General features: G+C 36.2%; 1 protein-coding gene across 8 annotated transcripts in view; it reads left to right on the top strand.

Moving 5' to 3' along the window:
• IFT56 (intraflagellar transport 56) overlaps nt 1-24,412 on the top strand; it is a 56,766-nt gene that overhangs the window by 10,919 nt on the left and 21,435 nt on the right. For 5 of the 8 annotated variants that reach the window (XM_068191475.1, XM_068191474.1, XM_068191473.1 and 2 more), the window contains exons 5-14: nt 5,010-5,059; nt 5,599-5,625; nt 6,693-6,838; nt 8,066-8,237; nt 8,630-8,704; nt 9,913-10,015; nt 13,085-13,140; nt 14,941-14,994; nt 15,422-15,485; nt 22,436-22,524. In XM_068191475.1, the coding sequence (XP_068047576.1) occupies nt 5,010-5,059; nt 5,599-5,625; nt 6,693-6,838; nt 8,066-8,237; nt 8,630-8,704; nt 9,913-10,015; nt 13,085-13,140; nt 14,941-14,994; nt 15,422-15,485; nt 22,436-22,524 (836 nt within the window). The other 3 variants (XM_068191478.1, XM_068191476.1, XM_068191479.1) reach the window with 3 other exon arrangements.

The raw sequence follows: 24,412 nt of genomic DNA, 5'->3' as shown, positions 1-24,412 counted from the left end.
CCTTCCAATCTAACCCATTCTGTGATTCTCTCAGGAAAGTATAAGTCTGAATATCAAAAGTCATATAAATAAGAATTACTGCAAATATAACCTAAGAAGTAAAGCAAAAAGGCAATAAAGAAAAATCCCTCCTTGAAGGTCTTTCATTACAATTGTATTTTACCTCCTTTAGGCTTTCTTCCGAATTCCTTTCAGATGTTTCTGGCTTCCCCTTTTCCCCTGTTGTCAGCTTACATTGCAGTTATTAATGTTCCTGGTTCTGAGGTGAAGGTAGTTACTTCCAAGTCAGCTACTGTTGTTTTGTAGCCATCCCATAGTGAAGCTGCCAAGTGATGGTTTGCTGACTCCTTTTGCATCTGTGTTCTCATACATTAGCTGAACATGTTTTCTGTGCTGTGAGCAGCGAATCTTGTCTTGAGAGAATGAGGCTTAAACTATTGCTCTTGATTTAGTATACAATAATAACAACAAATTATTATTTTTTTATTATAAAAACTAATACTCTTATATTGCATTTACAGTTCTTTACTTTGCAAAGGCTAAAGAACAGAAACTCAGCCTGGCACACTTGGACTGTAATCCTGACAACTGATCTGAGTGTTTAGAAGCTGGCATAGTGCTTTCAGAAGCTGCTGGCTTGCATTAAGAAAGAAACTAAGAACTAAAGCATAAGAACTAAAATTGTTCTTTTATACCACAAAATGTGCACATAAGTGGGGCTACAGTCAAGTCTGTTATGAAAAAAAGTCTTTTCAGGATAAATGGAATCTTAGAATTAATTTTAAGATTCATGCACAGACAGAGTTGTATTGCTGAACCATTCATTAAAGTTGGGGGTTTTTTTTATCCCTTCCAATTTTTGATGGGAAAAGCTTTGTAATTACTTTGCTTCTTCACATCTCTGCATGTGTCAGATGTGACTGTGGTGTAAGTGAACAGAGAACTCATTTTACAGCCTTTAATGAAATGAGCAATATTGTACAAAAGCAGAACAGAGATGGGTTAGTAAGAACAATGACCTTTTCTAAATCAGTTTTGCTTATTTGCAAAGTAATGTTTTTCAGGTGTGAAATACTTGTCACCGGTGAAAATGTTCCATTACAAGCAGGCACAGAACAGTTACTGGGTTTTTCTTTTCTTAGGATTGCATGTTCGCCTACATGATTTTATCTGCTCTGTTGCTTGTACCCTCTGTCTTGAGAACAGTAGTTATTTTTGGTGCATTTTAGCTGAGGTTTTGAACCAGCCGTTTCGTATATGGAGCTTTCAAAGTCACAAGTGAAAATATCACATGTTTAAACTCTAAAAGCTACTAACTTTATTGTCTTGTTAAGTATAGTGGAAGATACAGCCCAGGAGTAATTAATTTGATGATCTTTAATTTACTTTCTGCTTAGTATGATTGAAATTAAATGTGTTTGTTTTGCAAGTAACTGAACATAGCTGAACTGCCATTTAAGTTTTGTGGGAATGGGAAAATTTCAGTCAATATCCTCTGTAAATTTCAACAGTTGAGCTGTTCAAATGGGTGTAAGTGTAAAGGTCACTACTGGCCCATGGGGTTTTTTTAACATTTTTCCCATTCCCTTTTATTTTCCCCTCCACCAGTGAAACTTTGGTTTTGAGACCCAGAGAGCTTCATTCAGCTACTATGTTCAGATGAGCAGAACATTGTTTCTCAGGAACAAGGAGAATAAGGTTTCCTCTGGTCATATTTTCTACTGTCAGGATGGAGCCTTCTAAGCCCTGTTCCATCCCTACCAGCTCCTGCTAGGTGTGTTTAAGGTGTGTTCAATGCCTGTTGATGTGTGAAGTATAGAATATATACTTCATATATACTGCTATAGAATATGCATTATGTGCTAGATGGGATTTGTTAATGCTGGATGCATGGCCAGCGGTGCCTTGCACTCTTATGAGAGGGCACAAATTCCAGATTGTCCATGACTCTATTTCATCATCTTTTTACTGCCTGAGATAGCAGTATGGAACCCACCAAGAATCTGAGCTGCCATTTCTAGTGAGTTTGACATTTTGTTTAAAAACTAGTGAAAACAATGTCTTCGTTCTTACTGTAGTTGCTTATTATATTTTAGCAAATACTTCAGTAGGTGCCTGTCAGTGTCAGCACATAAAAATATACAGAACACTTTTAACATCTATGACAGCTATGACACTAGTGCCTGGAAAAACAGCACTGATCATGACAAAAATTCTGACAAAGGAGTATCAATGCGTTTCCTGGGTGGAAATATATCTCGTCCAGCTACTTCAGTGCTTGAGTACAAGGCCAATACTAGACCTGAAGCAGGGTCCAGTTTGTTGCCATGCAGCATTGTCATCATGTACCTTATGATCCCAAGATTATTGATACTGATTAAAAAAAATAGTAGAGTCATTGTCTTGAAAAAGTAGAATAGGAAAAGGAGATTGTGCTTCCTGGTAGTATTACTACATCAGTGACAATGAAATTCAGTAGCAGCAGAGAATAATAAAAAACCCAAACTAATGTCCCTTAAAAATCATTGACTCTGATGAGGCAGTTGTATCACTTCTTGCTCCAGTGATTGACAATGTCTTTATCCAATATTCATTACCCCATTCTTTCTGAAAACTAATCTGACCTTGTTCATATGTTTCCTGGTCTTCCTTAAAGAATGCATTTGGCACCAAAAGAAAAGAAACTGCTGATATTGAATGTTTCCATATTTCTGCTTACTATATTGACAGGGCTATATTTGTGTGGGGTTTTAAGCAACTTATTTTAAAGAATATCAGATAGCTGGTATCATATAATATCTTACGAAGCAGGACACTTTCCCACCCTCTATATATCCATGCACATCATTAAAACTCAGATTTTTTCTTCCGCCTGTTTTTAAGTGTTAAATAATGTGGGCTAACTTTCCAGCTTTTACCAAGAAGTAAATAACAATTTTGATGTCAGATCAGATGCCAGGTTTGCAAGGGCAGCCTGCACTCACTGGTTGACCAGTGAAACAAAAATTCGTTAGTTTAGATTCTTGACAGTATTGCTCACAAGCCACAATTTTCACAGTGAAATTAATGCTAAAAAACACTCAAAAGGGAAAAAAAAAGGAAAACCTACTCAAAAAAGGAACATTGGTGTCTTTACTCATGGTACTGTGATTATACAATATGTTATTTTCAGTATAAATCCCACAATCTGTCCTGCTTGTATTTTTGGAGTCTTTGATGACCAAATGTTTTGAATTGTGAAGGATGGTTGTGGTTGAAGTTTCTCACAAAAGCACATGTATGGTCTATGTGCAGCCCTCCTGGAATTTGATATTAAAACCTATCAATTAATGCTAGGGAACAGGTAGAGTGAAGAGCTTGGATTTAAATTAAGGTACTCTCTAACTCAGTGGCTGAAATATGCATGCTGTTGTGTCAGTTATACTACTACAGCTGCCTATGCAATATTTATTGTAGATCAGAAACTTTCGGTTACTTAATAAAGAGCCTAACTGCCACATATATCCTAGAGTGAAGACAGTTTTGCTTCTTAACAACTTGATGCTCTGTTAGAAGTATCTTACAAGATTATGTGGTCTTCTGAGAGTGCTTTCATACCACCTTTGTATTTTGGACTTCTGTTCTAGTTGTTCTTTATAGATACAATTAACTGTCCTAATTTTTCTAGGAACATGGTTAAATAACACAGCTTGCTAAGGAAAAAAGGGAAGAAATAGTTGCTGTACTTATTAGAAGTAGGTGGGCAGCCTTGTGCTGCCAATCTTATCAGAATGGCCTGGGTTTTGGCACTGCACTGTCCACCATGTTACAAAGTTTACCAACGATGTGGAGAAAGAATAAGAAACCTGGAAATCTCTCCCTAAATTGCTTAAAAAATAAATTCCATCTTCAGGGGGTGGTGGGGAAAAAGGATTGGTGGTTTGAGCCCTTTTATGGTTTAGGATGTCAGAAGAATTACAGCCTTGTGTTACAGGCTATTGCTGTGCTAACTCTGCACTTTTGTGGTCTTATAAACACAGTAAGTAATTCTGCTTTTTGTAAAGAGTCCATGTACACCCCTTCTGTGGAACATGGTTTGCCAGCTGGTTGGTCTGAGCAAGAAAGAGACTGCTCATTAGGCTAGGAAAAGTACAGGAAACAAGGGAAGGCTTTTTGGAAGATTGCTTGCAAAAGAAATGAATAGCTCTGTTTGACCAGGACATTTGTCACTCTTGGTGAAGCAAAAGGCTCTAGTGACTTAAAACTCTGCAGTTTACGATTTGTGTCATATGGAGTGAAATCAATAGAATTCCTAATCCTGCTGGAGCAAGAATTTCATTAACTTTACTGGATCTAGTAAGAAAATATCCCTCTTAAATCTCTTGCCATATCTTAGTTTGAACCTTATCTGCTCTGGCTGTAGAATTCTTTTGTATGCCTTTCATTCTTAAGGACAGAAGAAATATTAGAGGTATAATGTAATGTGCATGACTAACAAAATGGGTTTTGTTTTGCTGACTAACAGCACTGGGTTTTTCAATACACTAGAAGTTGTCGAGATTCCTGGAACTATAAATCAAAACTTATTTCAAATGTGACACATATAGAAGGAGCCTTGAGTTTATCTGTTGCTGCTTTTTATTTTGAAAAAGTGCTGTGCTTATGTGTCACCAAAAAAAAACCCCAGAGAATTATTGAGAAATCGCTGTAGGGAAATGCTAATGCTATTCATAGACGTTTTAAGGTTCATTGAAGGTAGAAGCCAATGAAAAATTATTTTCATCAGAGATTTAAAAAGAAATAGTCAGGGAATGAAGATAGGAATGAGAAAGACCTCTAAACAACTCTAAAATTTGTAGAACCTCCCCTAAGGCATGACCTGCAATGGGCTCTCAGTGAAGAACTGTACTTGGGCTAGTTAATGAAAGAATAGGGGTGCATTCATGTCTATTGAGAAAGAAAGTTAAAAATATGAAGAGATACCCTGTGAGTAGTTCATTACAATAATCCATACTGAATTTCCCTTTCAGCACCTAAGAGTGGTCTCCAGAACCGTTTACTCTTTCACCTGGCACATAAGGTATGATGTCTTTCCTTCATTCCTGCTTTGTTTGTTTTCTTTTCAATTTACTAGTGTGTAATTTATGCTGGCAACCTGGCAGAATAATTAAAATGCCTGTGGTGGCAGAAGAACAAACATTTTTCATAACCACCCTACTGTATTAAAATGTGGAAGAGAAAGCAAGTATGAAAACGTGACCTCAGAATAGATGCTCTCAGCATGTTTCTAAGGAAAGTGTTACCAATACACTTCACAGAAGCTGTACAATAGGAATGTAATGGTATTTTTAATCATGAGGAGCATGAAACCTTAATAGTATCAGAAATGTAAAAGCCACTATTTTACTTTTTTTTTTCTAAATGTACCAAGTTTGCCTAACTTGCAGCTCTCTTATATGTAGCAATTTAACCAAAATGGTGCATATGCTGTTATTGGTCCTCTTAAATAGTTCAGTATCCAGGAAATCATATTGTTAATAGCATGAAATATAATTTAATTTCAACAACAATTAAGTGCTTAATTCACTTACTAGACATAGCTATCTTCCCTTAAATTAGGTTTTGTACCATCCTGTACCAGAATATGTGAGAAGCATTCTGCTACTAAAGATACTGACTTAAAAGGAAGTATAAATCTTGAATGTTAGCTTTCATGTCAGATGCTCTTTACTTAAATATCTGTTAATTTTAAGAGAGAAATCTTAAAGCCTTTTTACACTGGCATTGGCACTTACAGATGTCTGTGATGAACTAGGAATTATGCAACTTCTCTTTATCTAGTTAGTCGCTGGAAATAAATGGTTTTACCAAAACTATGAAGCCCATTTCCTTTAGTTCTGTTAAGCAACTTATCTTGCCTTTTAACTTTGTGATTGGCTTAAAGAGGGAGGAGAAGAATTTGAAGAAAACTAGCAGATAGGTGGAAAAACAAATATATAATATTACAATTTATGTCTAAGAGACATTCATAATTACTGTTGAATCAGTAAAAACAGCAAAGGGAAGCAGTGGAATAAGTGATTTGAGCAGACCTATTAGGTAAATAGCCTCAACTTCACTAATGTAATACAAATGTAAAGGGTATGTTTAACTCTGTTTTTAGCCTTCTGTGTGTGTGTTAAATGTGCTATTCAGCAATGCTTTTAAAAATAAATCATTTACTTAAAGAAACTAGAAATTGGAGCCTGGTGAAAGCGAACTTGTTAGTGCTGTAAAGAAGACTAGTAAAATTAGGGCTTGTGTGTTTGCAAGTCTTGTGTTTTTCTGCTATGCAAGAGACATTAGATTTGGATCTACAAACAACAAAATTTTTGCTGGCTTGAATAATTACAATGAAATTTTGTGTTGCGAAATTCTGTTTGTGAAATAATTAATTTAGCTCTTTCCCTCTTATCCATCAAAGCACATGACATGTAATTATATCTAAATCACACCTTAAAGGAAAATGTATGCTTAGTTTTAGCCTAACATTTATCCAGTTTGAACTCATCTGCTTCTTTAATGTTTGTGTTTCTCCAGTGGTCAAATTAACTTTAAAGTAACAGCAGTTTTCCAGGTATTTAATGGTGTTTACCAGCAAGGACAAACTAACCTGGTTAATTAAAAAGCTTTTCTTGTTGAACTCTTCTGAGAATATATCCCACTCTTTTTAGTTCAGTGATGAAAAGAAACTGATGAGCTCTCACCAGAACCTGCAAGATGTTACAGAAGATCAGCTTAGCCTGGCATCTATCCACTACATGCGGTCCCACTACCAAGAAGCTATTGATATCTACAAGCGCATTCTGCTGGACAATCGGTGCGCATCTCTAAACCCTATTGGAGTATCTATGTTATTGGTGCCACTTAAATTCCAAACAGTTGCTTGGTTTCTGAAAAAAGACATTTTCCATAACTGCTATGTCCCTTTCCCATCACAGAATGTGCACCAGTTGCAGCTCCTCAATTTTGTTCATTCAAAGTATTATTGAAAATCCCACATTTAAAAAGAAATCTGCTCTCTCCTGTTTTCTTTTTTGTGAAATTGTTGGTTAATTCATTCTGATATCTCTTTTATTTTGTTACTTATTTCTTCTGAAATGATATATGGTTATGTACCTGCTTTGTCTTTTTATTTTTTTCCCCTCTGATGGTCAATCTTGAGACTTTGCTTGAATTATTGACTTCTCCTTCACCTCTTAGCCTTCCTTAGAAGGGTTCAGTTCTTGGGTTCTATATAGAGTTCCTTGCATTCCTTTAAGTCTGAAATTCTTTCCTTCTCTGTTTATCCTCTGTGACACTTGTCAGGTTTTTCTGTCATGTTCTGCAAATTTTTAGTTCAGAATTTAACAAGGAACAAATTGAATTCCTATGTGGCTAGAAGTATTTTTAATAAAATAGAAACCGCTGTCCCAGAATACTGCTGTCTTTTGACATTATCCCCTCTTGAATGTTTCAGAGAAATCCATCATAATGCATATATCATGTAATGCTTGGGAAAGAGATTTTAACCTCCTAGTCCTGCAGAAACAATCACTCAAAGCTAAATGAGTAACCTTCATAACAATTATCCTTTTACTCAGAGTTTTCACAAATGCTTGTCTTTTTTCTCTCCAGCTCTTCTGAATTGACTGCTTGTAATAACAAGGATTTTTTGAAATAATTGTACTTGGTACAAACTTTTACGTGCATATTAAATGTCTTTGAGTGTATTGCTTAGAAAATCATGTTCTGCCAGGCCAATTATAGTGCTCGTGTTCTGCATGCTTCCTTGGTGTGAAGTTGCCACTATTTCCCAGACTTGCAAATTTAAAGTTTTGTTGGTAGTTCTTAAAAGCTGCAGTAGCTGCTGTGGAAAAAATACTGTGAATGTGTCTTAGCTGACAAACTAGAGAAGTCCTAAGCATTTCTCAGAAGCCCCAGTTTTGATGTGTTTGTAAAATATGTATAGATGTGAGAGTTTTCTTTTATTTTAATGTGCTGCAATGGGAAAATGTTAAACTATCTGGTGGGATTTAAAGGCTCTGTTTAATCCTGTTTCCTGCAGGGAATACCTGGCTCTGAATGTATATGTGGCCCTGTGCTATTACAAACTGGATTACTATGATGTATCACAGGAAGTGCTAGCTGTTTATCTTCAGCAAGTTCCTGACAGCACCATTGCTCTTAACCTTAAGGCTTGTAACCATTTCCGACTTTACAATGGAAAGGCTGCAGAGGTATCTATTGGACAGTCCTTCAACTCACCTTTATTTTTGTTTAAGATTCCATACATGTTTCTTTTCCTTTGTCTTAATCAGTAGTGTCGATAATGGCCTTTACCTTGTCACTATGTTCTTATAGGAATGTCACCTATTTGAGTTTCCCTGGCATTAACCCATCTGTCCACATATGTGCAGAGTGGTCTTTCCATTTTCCCTTTTGCTCTTGTGTTTTTATGTATTACCCAATTGCTAAAAAAATTAGATAGAAGTGGAAAGGCAAAATCTTCTAGTCATTCAACACCAATGGAGATGTCTTGCTGTCAGCTTTAAAGCTCATTTGAAGCTCTACTTAGGCTTCTGTGCTTTTTTGGTTTTATGTTAAAATTTTGGAATATATCTAATTCCAGGCAGAGCTCAAAAACTTGACAGAGAGTGCCTCATCATCTTTTGAGTTTGGCAAGGAGCTCATTAAGCACAATCTGGTAAGTAATGCATTTCTGGGATTTGATATTAACTGCAGTCACTTGTAGAGCTTTTAATGATGAGTCATAAAATTGAATATTTTGAAAAATTGCAGACTTAATTGAGTCTCTGCTGCCATATAAGTCCCATTCCAGGAATCCTACCAGTATAATGAATGTGCTATCAAGTGTATTTACTTTTTTTCCTGGAATTTTTCCCTGACAGTTTGAGACTGTGTCAAGAAAATAATAATACTGTTGCTTTTAGTCATGAAGGCATATTAAAATAATGTATGTTGTGTAAGAATACCTATACAAGATATTTTGTGGAGCCCACTCAATAAAGACACTGTAGATGAGTGTCTACAGGACAGGATGACCTGAACTCTATTTAGTACCAGAACAATTTGACTGGAATAAAGATAACTCATGAAAATGGCCTTCATCCCAAAAATGCTAAGCAGAGAGTTTTAGGAAAAAAGATGCTCGTAAAACCTAAATACTTTTGTGTTCCGCAGTAAAAGAGTCACTAAGAGTAACTAATGGTTAATTTTCCTTTCACTGGTATTATTATTTTGCTGAATAACTGGTAACAGTGGATTGCTCATGTTTAATGACAGGCAGTTACTTGCTTTATCATTTTTCAAGAGCAGTCATTACAAGCTAACACTTATTTCTCAAAGAGTTAAAACTGCTTTCAAACTGGACTTTTGTAAGTTAGTGTTGTTTACTTTGTACGTTGGTATTTTTGCCAGTGCTTTATTGAATAAGTACATTAGATCTTGTTGGAGGAACTGTCATGTGAAACTGGAGTATACCTGACTGTTCCTGATCATTTTAGGATCCTGTGACATTCTAAATAAATGTGGAGGTGTTAGCCTAATTTTTTTCACATGAAAACATCAGCAGCAGTTTATAGTTTTGCATGTGTTCCCTTCATTCAGACTTATTCTTTCTAATCCTTGATATACAATGTATCACTCTTTTGAGCTGCTAAAAGCTGAAATAAGTTAATCTTTAGGTATGCATTAAATACTTATGTTCTTCAGAGTAAAGACTGTCACACTGTATAATTCTACAGCTACATTAAAGCAGGAATTAAACTAATGCCAGAGCTACTGACCTTTTCGTACTGTTTATGCAGGAATTTAAGGATTAATTTCCTTGAATTAATTTATCATAGAAAAGATTCTGATACATGATTATCAATGTGGTGCCTTTCTCTGCAGGTGGTTTTCCGAGGAGGAGAAGGGGCTTTGCAAGTCCTACCTCCTCTGGTTGATGTTATTCCTGAGGCAAGACTGAATCTTGTGATTTACTATCTCCAGCAAGGTAAATACACCTTCCTCTGGCTCTTTCATAGCTTCAGGGATGACATTAATTCATCTTATCTCAACTTATTCAATGCTTTTTTTTTTCCTTTGCAGTAAAATGTAATTTATTTCACTTTCTGTTCCTCTGTAAAATAGCGAAGTGAAAGTTCCCATGTCTTGCAGAGAAGGGCTATAATACTGTGCACTCAAAAAAGCCTACTTCAGCAGAGTATTGGAATTTTTGGGTTACAGGAGATGGCTTTGGGGATAGTAGTGTTTATTTGTTTCTAGTGAGGGGACCTCTACTCTGCCTTGAATATGTGAGAATGGTAGGCATATGTCCTGTAAAGGCAAGGACAACCATTTCTGTAAATACAGCACAAACAAAATATGAACCGAAGTGACTGTGATATTTCATTAAAATCTACTTTACAGTTCCTGAAGAATGCAGATAGGTAGCCAGAATCACTTGGTAAGGACTTTCTACTTGTATCTCTCTTGTGTTTGCCAGCTTCTTTCAATAATATCTGAGTTTTTCAGAGCTATTCCTATTCTCCCATTGTGTTCTTTTATTCAGCAGTGGTTTGACTGGCTGTATGATTCAAGGCAGGTCCAATTAGATAAAGCCTTGTCCAGACAAGCATGCAGTTAGAACTTCCTCTGTTCTACCTTGAATCCCCTGCCTTTCTCTCACTCTGTGGAACCTGTTTTCATCTACTCTATACCCTCTTATCAGTTAATTGTAGACAGTGATAAGATCTCCCCTGAGATCCTTCCTTCTCTGAAAGCTAAGCAAACTCAGTTCTCTCAGTTTCTTCTCAGCCCTTTTCCTGCCTTGGGAGCCCTCGGGTGGGCTCACTCCAGTGTTCCAATGTCTGTCTTGATCCTCAGATCCCAAGCCTGGACACAGTCAGTACTCATGTGCAACCTCACAAGTGCCAAGTAAAGAATTCCTTCCCTTGCTGTGATGGCTCCATTCATGCTAATATGATCCAGTGTGCCTCCTTTGCTGCAAGGCTGTGCTGTCTGCCAGATTGCCTTTTAGACAGTTGACTTGCTCAGGCACGTTTCAAACCAAGCAAGACTTGCATTTTGCCTCCATTGACCTTCATCAGATTTCTTTCAGCCCATTTTTTCAGCCTACTGAGCTGCTTCTCAATATCTGGGAGCTTTCTTCGCAATCTTTTGTCATTTACAGACTTGCTCAGAGTACTCTATGCTATGATCTGGATCATTAATAAAAATGAATTATTCAACAGTATCAGTCCCTGCGGCATTTGATTAGTGATGAGCCACCTGTTGGATTTTGTACAACTGGTCGCTCTCCTTTGGTAGTCCAGCCAGTTTTCCATCCCCTTATAGTCTTACTTAGCCAGTCCTATCTTTCAAGTTTGTATGAGAGACCATTTCAAAGACATTGCTAAAGTCAAGGTATGCAGCATCAACCTTTATCTCCTTATTCACACAACCAGTCGTGCCTTGAATTAGTGAGTACATTTTGGCACTGGTAAATCCAAGTCTGGTGTCCCCAGCCACCTTTCTGTCCAGTATAATTGTTGCCAATGTCACTATAGGCAGTATTGATACTATTACCAATTATCTTGCACAACAGTATTATTGATAATAATATATGTGTCAAATTAAGTTCTACTTACATGGAAACAAAGTGCATCTCATGCATCAGTTAAAAATCAGTCTTGTTTACTCATATGTTGTTAACTTTGCAGTAATTTTCATTAGTTAGGTTCTTCACTTTACTATGATATACAAATGACTTGTGTACGCACAAAGATCAAGGGAATTTGGAATCTGGTTTGGCTAAGTTTTCATTTTTAAGTCTTGCTAGGGTAGCAACATTGGTTAAGAAAGTGAGAAATTCTTACTTCTAATGACTACAGCTGTCTCTCCAAAACTTAAAAGGTCTCTGATAAATGTAGGGTTGTGCTGATGATATATGCTCTGAACTGGAATGATTGAAGCACAAGCATGCATCCTGTTTTTTCAACTCTTCAGCATAGTGATTTCTAACAGGGTTTGAGATCAGCTGGTATCCTGCTGTAATGTGCTGCCATGAGATTTGCTAGTCACTTCTGTCAGAGCCTGAAGAGCATAGTTCTGTGTTGATGGTCTATACTGTGTTGATAAAAATAAGGGTTACGTTTTTTGGATTGTTTTTTTTTTTTTTTTTTTGTGGTGGTGGTAGCCTGAGCTAGCCAAAAATATTTTTAAAAAAAGGAAAAAAGCAAAGGTAATGCTGTCTTACTATGTGACTGTTCAAGGGAGTCAAGGTAAGAAAGCAGAGGTGATGGGTGGGAGCCTGGTAGCTCCAGTGCATATTGCCTTAAGTGGTTGCATAGATTGTATGTTCTAGTGAAAAAAATATTTATTTGATAAGGCTAAAAAATATTTATTTGATAAGGCTAATTTATGTGGGCAGTTGGTGTAATGCTGTATTAACACAATTTTGCCGGTAACAGAGGATCTTCACTAGGTTGATTTACAAAGCCAACCATAGTGCCAACGTATTTTTTAATTCAGGGAAAGTTTAGGATCTATTCAGTTTATATAATTCTTGTGTGGAAATGAAGTTATTTATAGATTTCAAACTTCACATTTAATCTTCGATACTAGTAGTGCTTTTTCCTTTTTAATTAGGATCTGCTGGACAGATGCTGAAATATTGCTAAGGAAAAGATGAAGTTTCCCTACAGCATCATGTTACCCTGTTCTCTTTGAGGGCTAAATAAATATGCAAAAACAAAATACAGGAAGATTATGGATTTATTATTTTGACCTTGTACAGTTGAGAAGGCAGCCACTGGATTATGAACAAAGGGGCCAAACCATCTCGACTAGGAAAACTGTAGGAATAAAGAAGCTATTACTCACTCTGTATTTGTTATTTGAGTTCTAGAAAACTATCATCATTGTGATAGAAATGCACAATGATTTATAGTTACCTTTCTCCTCCTGTCTAAATGGTTTATTTCTTAGTCTATGACTATTGGGGAATGTTGTAGAGGATGAGTGACTTGTTCTAATACAGTGTGCTATGGGTTGTCATGCATTCTAATGTCTGGCATTTCAGATGATGTGCAGGAGGCTTATAACCTGATTAAGGACCTGGAACCTACAGCTCCACAGGTAATTGGAAAATGATATCATGACACATAAAGACAGAGGTTATAAACTGATAAGAAATCTGCCACATACAAAACTGGTATCCTGAGGACAGCTTGCCCCATTTCTACTCTTAAAACTCTTGTGTTTTCAGCCCTTCATCAACAATAAATTTAATGTGCATGCATCTAGTATTATATATGTACCTATATGAGTACTTTAGCCTGTTTATTACTGTACCACCTGGGTTCAACTTAGAATACAGCTCTGTTGTGTGCAGCCTTGATTTTGGGAAATGGACCGTTACTGCACAGGTAAAAGCCCCCTTGCAACTATAGCTGGTTGTCTGCCTGGTGTGGCTTTCATCCCTCAGACTTGCTAGCTCAAATGTTCCTATCATTTGTCCTGAAGCCATTTAAATTAAAATGAGCTAGATTAGATTAAACAGTTTTAATAAAAGGTATTTTCTAATCCCATCACACTTTGGCTGCCATGAGTGAAGACTACAGTGTCCCTTGGCTGCTACTGTAATTTTCTTCTGTGGCTGTTCCAGCATCTTTAGTGTCTGATTTATTCCTCTTTGCTGTTTATTTTCCAAAGGTCACATAGCTGGGCATAAAAGAGACCTTTCATGAGTGTATGCAAGGAATTAGATGGAGAGAGAGAGGGAAGGAGGGAGGGAGGGAAAAGGAAAACCTCAAAAACAAAGATCTGGTGATTCTGTGCTGAGGAGTGAGGAGTGTCTTCTGATGTCACTTTACACTTCTTGCATTTTTCAGTATAGCAGAACTTACTTGAATGGTTTTCTGCAGCTGTTGTTCCCATTGTAGGATATTGTCCCAATATACTTGGCTAATAATTCTTGATCACATTTTGAACTTTGTGCTTTTTTGTTTTCCATTTCTCACTCACACTTTTAAAGAACTCCCTGCTAATACTTGCAAAACTACTTGTAAAAACCTCCTTGAGTACTTCTCAAGTTTGTTCTTTGTTGCAATGTCTGTAGGATAATAATTTGGCCTCTGTAAGACAGTTGGTGTGCTAAAATGATTACTTGCTATCCTGGCTAGTATTCTCAGAATATTTCTTTACATTCTGTTGTTGGTCTCTTGAAAGATGTCTCTCTTCTCCTTTAGAGAAGGTGTTTACCTCTGTAACAGGGCCGTCCTGGTTTATCAGGAGTACCTACTAAAACAGATTTATAGATACAAGTCTTAATTATAAGATTTTGTTAAGACAAAAGAGTCTGTTACATGTTGAGAAAAATTTGTTCAGAGAAGAATTAAACTATAGTTGTTTCTCATACTAGATGTTACAGGGTACTCAACTTCTGTTGCTAATTTCACTGGAGTAACATGACCACAGAGCACAAACCTCTTGACGTATTTGTCCTGATGAGAAGCACTATGAATTTTGCAGCAAGGATGTCAGTGGTTATGGTTAACCAATGTGCATATTTGAAAGGGGATCTGTGCTTTAGTATAACAACCATGCACTTCTTAGTGATATGATGATGAAGAGGGCATGAAAGGATGTTACCATGTTCCTCCTGGTGCATTGTCTTTGACCATAAGACTTACCAGAAAACACAGCACCCCTTGGCATCTAACATATTTAGTAGAAGGGACTACCTAGCAAGTAGAATGTATTTTGGGGGACTAAATTAGTACTGTGCTTAAGCACTACCACACTAACCAGCTACCTACTAAACTCAGTTGTGATAGAGTTGAATTAATGAAGAAAATCATGTACACATAGGCTTTTATGTGTCTTCTGAAATCTTCACCATGTCTTCTCTGATCCCTTTTACCTTTTTTTTTCCAGGAGTACATCCTCAAAGGGGTGGTAAATGCAGCACTTGGACAAGAAATGGGCTCGGTGAGTAAAGCTCATGAGGTTCTCCAGCTTCCCCAGCAACAAACACAATGTGAACAGATCTGTAGAAACTGGAATGGAGTGAAAGAGGCAGTCATTTCTTATTTAGACTGTAGGATTTCTGAGTCTCTTAACCTCCTGTACAATAATCAGTCCAGAATGAGTGAAATGCAAATTCCTGTTGCTGGTTTTGATAGTAAATCCAGATTAATTTAATTTCTCTATCCTGTTTCTAAAATCCCTCTTTGCTTTGTACAGCGTTCTTCTTTACCTAGACACACAGAATGACACATTTACCTTGTCTGTTTTTGCTTCAGCCCTCATTTATCTCTTAATTGCTCCCTAAGTGTTCCTTAGAGCATATTTTCATTGTGTATTGTAGCATCGACCCTGTAACTTATCTTGGATTTCTCTTTTACTCTTCTTCCAGAGAGATCATCTGAAAATTGCTCAACAGTTCTTCCAGTTGGTGGGGGAATCAGCCAGTGAATGTGGTATGTTTGAAATGTTATTTTTCCATTAAGTAAGCTATCTTAAAATATCCAACTATATGCCATCATATCTGTGTCTAACTGCTGTCTGTTAGCAGGAATATTGCTAGGCTTTTGTTTCTATAGCATGCGTTTCAAAAAGTCTAAAACAAATTTGAAAGTTTAAATTAGAAGTCTCGATTCCAAACCTTACTGTATGACTTCATCTGGAAAAGGCTGTACTGCAAACTGCAAGTCTTCATGAGAGACTCTGTGGCAGCTTGCCTTTGCCTAATAATCCCATTAGAGAAACAGAAGACACCAGCCTAATTAATTAGATGAAGTGAGTGGCTGAAACCTCACAGGCAGAGATACCCAGGTACAATTCTAGGACCATTAATGAAAGCCTGTCAAGTACATAGAGTCCTAGCATGGAGCGTGCTCTGAAACTGAGGGTTATAAAAATGTAAAGAGAACTTTGGCTACAGGGGTAAATGGAAGATCTGGGATTAACTTCTTGCTTGAATAAGAGAAAAAAAAAAGACATTATAACCCACCCTCCACCATGCCCCAAAACCAGTATAGTTTCAATATTTAGTTTTATTTACTCAATAATAGACCAAACCAAGTTCTTCTTTTCTCTTCTCTTTGCCAAAACCAAAAACCCCAAATGAAAAAAAGTCAGTAGTTGTAACATAGAAATTCAGACTAAATTGAGCTTGCCAGTTTCCTTTGTAGGCATTTTCATTTAGTATTGTTTCTTTAGGTGGGTAATTTGGGCATGTTTATGATGCAGTCAGCTCATGGTCCTCAGAGAGTGAATGCTGTCTCCTGTGTCCATGGTGACTAAAGAGAAGGAGCTCCAGAGACAGAGTGACATCACTGATGAAAGAAATACTCAGAAATACTGTGAGCCATTCTATTCTGTTCCCCTTGCAGCCCTGGTACTATTGAGGTCATGCATCAGAGAATTTCATGTTGCGAGGCTGGAAGTGGTTACATAGATGAGATTTCCCTAACTCATTCCTTTTGCATTGAAGCTATTTCTTCAAAGTTGGGATCCCAGCAAAAGGAAGAAACAGTATGAACTATAGCAGAGGAGGACTCGGTTAGTGGGAACATCTTAATGCCTGTAAGAGTTATGCAGGTGTGATGAGTGACAAGAGCACAAATGGATAAAAAAATACAGAGATAGTCAGGGAAAATATAGTCAGGGAAGGATTTCTTGTGAAGATATAGCCCAGGATTGAAATTGTTAGGAAGCCAAAAGTCTGAATTTTACTGTGAAATACTTTTAAACTCATATGCAAAATGGAGAGGCTGAGACTTCAGCCTTTCAATAGCTGGGGCAGGGGGAATGGCAACAGAAATGTAGTACACTTAGGAAAGTGGATTACTTGAAAAAAACGAGCCTATGGGAAGGATTGGTTCCAATCAGAGGTAAAAGGAAGCATCAGTACTGTGAGCATCTTACCCTCATGGTACTTCAATGTAAGAACTGTTTTGTCATCTTCTTAAAAGTTTGTGGGAAGAAACTGCCATAGAGAAGAGCACACAGTTCAGGAAATTCCTTTAAAGGTAAAATAGTGTGAGGGGTTTTGTTTAACCTTAAATGAGTAACAGATTGAGATCATCAAAATGTACATGGGAAATAGAAGAGGCACAGGTCTGTCTAGGTAGGATATAACAAAAAAACAAGGACATGAAGCCCAAGTATGTAAGTGTTTATATACAAATATTAGATGTTTTTAAAGAAGTTGGATCAAGTGGAATGCCTGATTTTAGAAGAGGAAGCTAAAAACGAAAATATTTTTTAATGTGATAGGAGGAAGGTAACATGTAGGATGTTGTTCCTATTTAATGTACAATAGGGATTGTACATTAAATAAACACAAGTTGTACATAAATATAGATAAATAGATTTTGCCAGTGGACAAATGATTCTAAATATTATAGAAAACTTCTCTCAAAATAAATATCTTTTCTTTATCAGTGAGTAAAATAATATTTTTTTCCATTATATGTTTAGATAGGCAACTCACCATATTGAAGCCAAATCATTCACCAGCAAGCCTGGACAGGAACAGTGGCATATTGAACAAGTTACAGATTTTATATAGGAAGATAAATAATAGTTGGAGACTTTTGTTCTGCCCATATTGACCTAATAAATGCCATTACATGGCATAATAATCAGCATGAACCTTTTGTTTCTATCTTTTTTAGAGAAAGCACAAGTGAGCAGGTAACTCTGGACCAATATTGAATTACATAGCACCTGAGTAGAAATTTTATTATGAAATGACAATTGTACTACAGTCATCTGAGTATAATCAAATTCAAAATCTGCGTGTTAGCAAATACCTCAAAAAATGCCCACTGTACTAATCCTAAGAGAAGCTACATAATAACATTTCTCATTTCTAGCAGAAAATTAGAAAATTTACAGGGAAATAGCAGTGAAAGGGATAAAATGCACCTGATTTGAACACTTGAAAGAACCTTTTGTTTCTCTAAAGAAAGGGCTTGTATTCATAATTAATGAGCTATAGGAGACAAATAATGACACAAGTAGGTTTGCCAATGGTACAAAATTACCCATAGTAGTACAAATAAAAGCTTCCACAATGACAAAAAATGTGAAAGACTATGTAAGACTGGGTAATAATATGCAAATTAAATTTAGCAAAATTATTGGGAAAGTTGAAGAGGATCTTAAGAATTGATGTGGAAAGAGAAAACAAAAATAATTACTGTCATTGTATACAGATGTGATTCTTTTCCTTGAATATTGTCTACAATTCTGGTTCTTACGTTTCTTTTAAAAATGGTAGATCAAGAAAGAATACACTAAATACAGCAAGGATGATCAAAGAAAGGCGATAGATTCTTTAAGTAAGTGAAAAGGAGAGATTAAGTAAAGCAGAATACATGGGCTAAAAATGATGACTGAGTTTGATTATGTACATCATAAATGACAAGGAAAAGAGAAATAGAGAAGAATTATTTACTGTACAATACAAAAATCAAAGAACATTGGCATAAATTATCACTTAAGACAATTAAAATAAACAGCATTAACTACTTTTTCACATAATGTAACTTATTTGATAGAGAAACTTGTGAGAACCAGAATGTATAAAAAAAAGTTGTAGATGAAAAGGCCATTGGCTTTTTAACACAAATTTTTCAGCAGTGATTAAGTCCTCAGTGTTGTTGAAAGCTGGGGTAAACTTCAGCAGAAGTGCCATTACATACCACAGTATGTATTATATGTGAAATTAGAATGTCTTCTTTCTATAGCTGTATATTCTTACCCAGCAAACTCTGAACTAGACAAACCTTGGATCCAAAGTAACAGTTCTTATGTTTTCAGGTAACTTAGCATATTAGCCAGTATGTTGAATACTTGTGGTTATTTGTTTTGCTGGATTTAGAACAGAGAACGGAATTCTTGCTGGTTTTATACTTGGGCTTTTCCTAAGTAGCCAGCCATGCTGTTCAAGTGTGTACATCATGCTTCAGCACTTCCCATCCAGCTAGTCCTTCCAAGGACCTTTAAGGTCTTTATCAAGTTGCTTAACTGCTTTGCAGATTTGTAATACAGAAGTAGGTAGTTTTTTGCTAGAGTAAGGAAATCCTTTGTTGTGTCTTTTCTTGCAACTGGGCCTATGTTCCAGTTTTGCCTGGGATAGACCTAAATTTTTTCTTAGAGAATGGTACAGTGCTGCATTTTGAATGTAGTATGAGAATAAAGTTAGTAACACAGTGATGTTTTAGTTGTTGCAAAGTCAAGGACTTTCCAATTTCCCATGCTCTGCCAGTGAGGAGCTGCACGAGAAGCTGGGAGGGAGCGTGGCCCAGACAGCTGATCTGAATGAGCCAAAGGGTTATTTCATACCATAGAAAACCATACCCGGTACATGAACCATGGGGAGTTGGCTGGGAGGAGCTTACTGTGGTCTGGGGAGGGGCTGGGTTGGTGGTAAGCAATTGTATTCTGGGTCATTTGTTTCTCCTGAGTTTCATTCCTCTCTCTCCCTGTTCCCTTTTCATTACTATTATTATTAATAATAATATTTTATTTCAATTATCAAACTATTCTTATCTCAACCCACAAACTTTACTTTTTTTTTTCAGGGGGCAGGAGGGTGGAGTGAACAAGCAGCTGAGTGGTACTTAGTTGCCACCTGGGTTTAAACCACAACAGTCTACAAGACTTCTTCTTTTAATGTGGGTTATCAAAAAATAATGGATTAAAATGAAGATGTGGAATATTTTTCTGACTTGCTTTTATTACCCGTAGAAATCCCATGGACTGCATTAAGAAAAGCAGCAACAGGAGTTTAGGAAGAACACAGTGTCATTTATTTGTGAAGTCATTTGTAGTCATCAATTAAGCCCTTTGCTTTTCTTAATTAGATCTCTGCCTTGGAGGTTCAAGGAATATGAAGTAAACTGAATTAATGTGCAAGTAATTTCTATTAAATGTACACATTTTATCTCATGTTTCATGTTGTGTACTTTAACAGGGGACAGACAAAACAAAAACTAAAAAACATCCAAGAAGCACCTGGAGTGTAGGAGTCAATATTCATTCTCTAGCAGCAGACATACCACCCGAACAACAGCTTGGGGTTTTTTTAAGCTTGATAAAAATTCTTAATTCTAATGATGTGAAATAGAACAGACATTATGAAGGAGGATATAAGTAGATTTTTATAGTTAGTTCTCATTTTCTTCTGCTAGGGTCTCATCTGGATGAGAAATTAAACAGATTTCTTTTAAGAAGGAAATGGGGCAAGAGGAACATCAGTGAAAACAAATTAACATTCCCAATAAATGCAGTGTTTCTGGTGCTTAGCATAAGTCTTACAAACTACCCAAAACCACTGAAAGTATAATGAAAAAGAGCATCCCATTTGTTTTCAGTGGTCTTCTTTTAGGACCAACTCAGGCATATTTGATGTTGGGTGAGAGGAATGAAATATTTCTTCTGAACTTCATGCAGTCTTTTCTTTGAGGTTCTCTTAAGTCACCCTAAGTAATTTTTTCAAGTGATTTTTTTCAAATTTTTTCTGTTTCTGCACGAGCCACGTGGGGTGAATTAGAAAATTCTAGTTTTTCTGTCACTAGGTAGTATTCATTGCTGAGTTGTATGAGATACACAGATGGTTTCACTTGTTTGATGTTTTTTAACGGAATCTTTTGGTAAAATATATGGGGGATGGTGTGCTGGGATAATAAAACTTTCCGCCAAAATGTGAACAGAAGTATAAATACTAAAATTCAGAAACACTCAAATTATTTATGGGAATATTGTGTTTCTAATATTTTGTTACTGTGATTCATTTTTACTAAAAATGCATCCTCAGTTTTAAGTCTTTCTTGCATGTTTTGCATTTTTAAAATTTTGTTCAGAATAAATTGTGATTTTTATGAACTTCAAAAATCAAATTTCAGAGAAGAAGGGCATTTTTGACTTATCTCTAGTCTTGTTAATCAATGTTTCTTGGCTCTTTTTTATAAAACTGTTTCTGTTATTGTCTGGTGACGGCATATATTTGTCATGAAAACTATACCTGCATGTAAAAAAAGACAGATAAATATATCGGCCAGTTTCTGCTCCCAAGTGAACAGGTTATTTCACAAATAACCAAATAATCTTCTGAAGTTGGAGAACTGAATGGTATGGTTCAGACATAGATAAGGATTGATTGTCTCTATATGGAAATGACAGGGCATCCAAGCTCAGTATATCCTAGTGCTAAAAGATAAAAAATGAGACTATTTTGCTTTCCTATGAAATGTATTTTGACATCTTATATAGTGCTTTCCAGGAATAATTACTACCTATTATATTTAAAGGAGAATATACAGTTTTCCAGTTAAATGCTCAATTTTGTGTAGTGGTATGGAGTTAAAATACTGGTCTTTTGTTCCATGAAATTTCTTTATATAGAGAAGTTGTTTTAATTTTTTGATGTGGATGGATTGATGGTAACCAATACTCAGGAGCAGATTACCTCAGGGGTATTGGTGGCCTTAGGATCTTCTCCCTTGTCACGTTTCCAAACTGCACAGAGCAGCATCCTTTCTAACGATCACTTGATGTAGTGGAATAGTAGTGATTTGATATCACTTCCATTTAGGCCTTCCCAGCTGCTACCTGAATTCATCCATGTCTGCTAGCTGGGTCTTAGAAAAATTAGTCTAGTAAGCTTACTTCAGAATATTTAAAAAAGCATTGAGATAGTTTTCAGAAGCACAGCTTGCAATGTCAGAGTTGGTGATAGCATAACATGGTTGCAACAAAGTTATGATGACATTGGTAGCAGCAAAGTTGAGTGATGCTCATTCAAACTGATATGTCTAACGTATTTACGGCTTTACCTCTTGTGAGCAATGTGGTAATCCACATGCATGGACATGAATTTCCATACTGTCTGATATCGCTTAGTATTTTACCTGTTCCTGTATTAATTCCTTTTTATAACAGTATTTTCAGTACAGCAAGTTTACTCTCTAACTCAAACTAAAATTAAAATATATAGAGTTTCTTTGTCAAGGATAACTGAAAAACATAATTTTAAACAAAGAAGGCTAATGGTGTAAGAATAGCAAACTCAGGCTTTGTATAAAGGGTCATTTCCTAAGAGTAAGAATAATTGATGGTAAAATTATACTATGTAAATTGTGTAATGGAAAAGGCCTGTTAGGTAAAATTGTTATTTGTCTCTGTAGAGTTTGCTGTTGAACAAAGCCTTGCAAAAGTTATTGGATGCAGTAGAGAGAGTTGACAAGATGAACAAATGTTTTTTTCTTAACCTCCAGTATGGTCCTTTGCCTGAAAAGGCAAGCCACACTATTTTTAGAAACTAGCTGCTCTCAGAGGTGCCAGCAATCTTGGCAGTGATTTCCATTACCATGTGTTTTTAAATTCTACAAATTTGTATTTCTCTTTTGAATTTTAGATACCATTCCAGGGAGACAGTGCATGTCCTCCTGCTTCTTTCTTCTTAGACAATTTCCTAATGTCCTAATTTACCTCAACTCAATCAAGGTTAGTATTATTATTTAGTGTTGGTAGTACTGTAATGTATGGAATCACTATTTTTAGACTGTACTATGTGAGACACAATGGAAACATAAAAAGATACAGAAACAAATCAGTAAAAATAAAGAACAGGAGTGATAGCAGGACATAAGTGCTCAGTACAGTAAATGGATTAAAATGTAAAGAAGCAATTTAGAAAATAGTACCATGCAGTATGGTGGACTCATCACACTTAATCTAATAATTATCAGGCTTTCTGGTGGCATCACAGAAGGTAAGAAATATAATTAAAGGAAGACAATGAAAAGAAAAGTGTATATTTATGGGGTGGGCAACATAGAGAAAAAAACCCCAAATGTTTTTTTAAGACTTATCAAGTGAGTGATGGAGATTATTGTCACTGGTTAATAATTGCAGATAACATTTTAGTGAACAAGAGTGTGTAAGGAAGGTAGGACATGAAGGACTCTGAAAGGAATAACATTTACATTTTACAGGGAAAGCAGTCACTGAAGGGCTAAAATAGGGCAGCATTACCAAAGCAGTAAGTTAGGAATGTTATTTTTGCGGAAGTTGTATGAGTACCCTGCAGGCAATGTTGCATTTTTCAAAATAAGAGAAGCTTGAAGTCAACATCGAGCGTTATCAGATCAGTGAATAGAATGGGTATAACTTACAGATACACAGGTAAAGTCAGATGTGAGGAAAGAGGGAGGCTGGAGTGAGATTATGGATTAAATGATTGCAGTCTTGTTCCAGTGGCTTTAAACTAGAGTTGAAACAACTCTGTGTTTAGTAGGAAGAGGAATGAGAATCTTAAATTATTAAAATAATTGGGAGATACACAAGATGAGATACACTCCTTATAACTACAATGTTATAAGGAGTACGAGATCTAAAGAAAAACATGTGGTTTAATGGTGCCCAAAAGCAGCTGGCAAGTGAAAAATGGTGAAGGTGTAGTGATTTTAAACTTTGTCTGGAAGGAGACTTTTGAAGAAATCCCAGTGGCTTTAGCCACTGGAATGGCTCCAGTGTAGTGGAATGAAGAGATACACCACCACCACTCCAAACTGGAGTATGTGTGTAATTGAAAAAAAGGAAATTAACAGTAAGAATTGCTTTGCCTTACTTGAGCCATCTAAAAGTTTTATTTCTAGTTAGAGCTAGTCATCTCGTCTCAGTTTATTGCTAATGGGTATAGATGGTAATTTCTAGATAATTAATTCTGTGTATTTCTTACATTTATAGTGCAATTAACTCCTCCACAGATACACTCAGCTCTTTCCATTTCCTTGAAAAGGTTCTTAAACAACTACTTTTAAACTGAAAAGGTCAAAGTTGAATGTGATTACAAACCACCTCCAAGGTATATGGGACAAAAATTTGCTGCCTAGTACAACTTTTCTTTCTTGTTCCTTTTGAAGTAATTGATCATTCTCATAATTTTTCAGCTGAGACTGGCCATGCTCAGATTTACTTAAGTAATTTCCCTTCTCTATAGGTCACAGGAATGCAAAAATAATTATTTCTGTACCGTGTTATAGGCAAGGTGTACATGGATTTACTTTTGTGTTTCATTCACAGGAATAAACTTCATTTGAATCTCTGCAGCTCTTAAAATAGAGCTGCCCTCTGTGAAGATTATTTGCTTGGTATTCTTTCAAGAAACACTGTTTTCATCCATGATCAATTAAAACTGCTTTAGGCATAAGAAAGCCTCAGAAGACATAAATGTATTGCCAGCTGCCCTGAGGGTGACATTATAACACTGTCAGGGATTAACTGAGTGAAAAACAAACTGATTCAGGCTCTGCTGAGTTGTGGCCACAATGGGAATTCTTCATTTTTAAGCTGGGTATCTGAGTATCTCATTGAAATGGACATCACTCAG

The sequence above is a fragment of the Anomalospiza imberbis genome, chromosome 5 (genome assembly GCF_031753505.1).
Source record: "Anomalospiza imberbis isolate Cuckoo-Finch-1a 21T00152 chromosome 5, ASM3175350v1, whole genome shotgun sequence".
NCBI classification, from domain to species: domain Eukaryota; kingdom Metazoa; phylum Chordata; class Aves; order Passeriformes; family Viduidae; genus Anomalospiza; species Anomalospiza imberbis.
The sequence above is the reverse complement of the archived record's forward strand: the minus strand, read 5'-3'. Positions and strand labels throughout refer to the sequence as shown.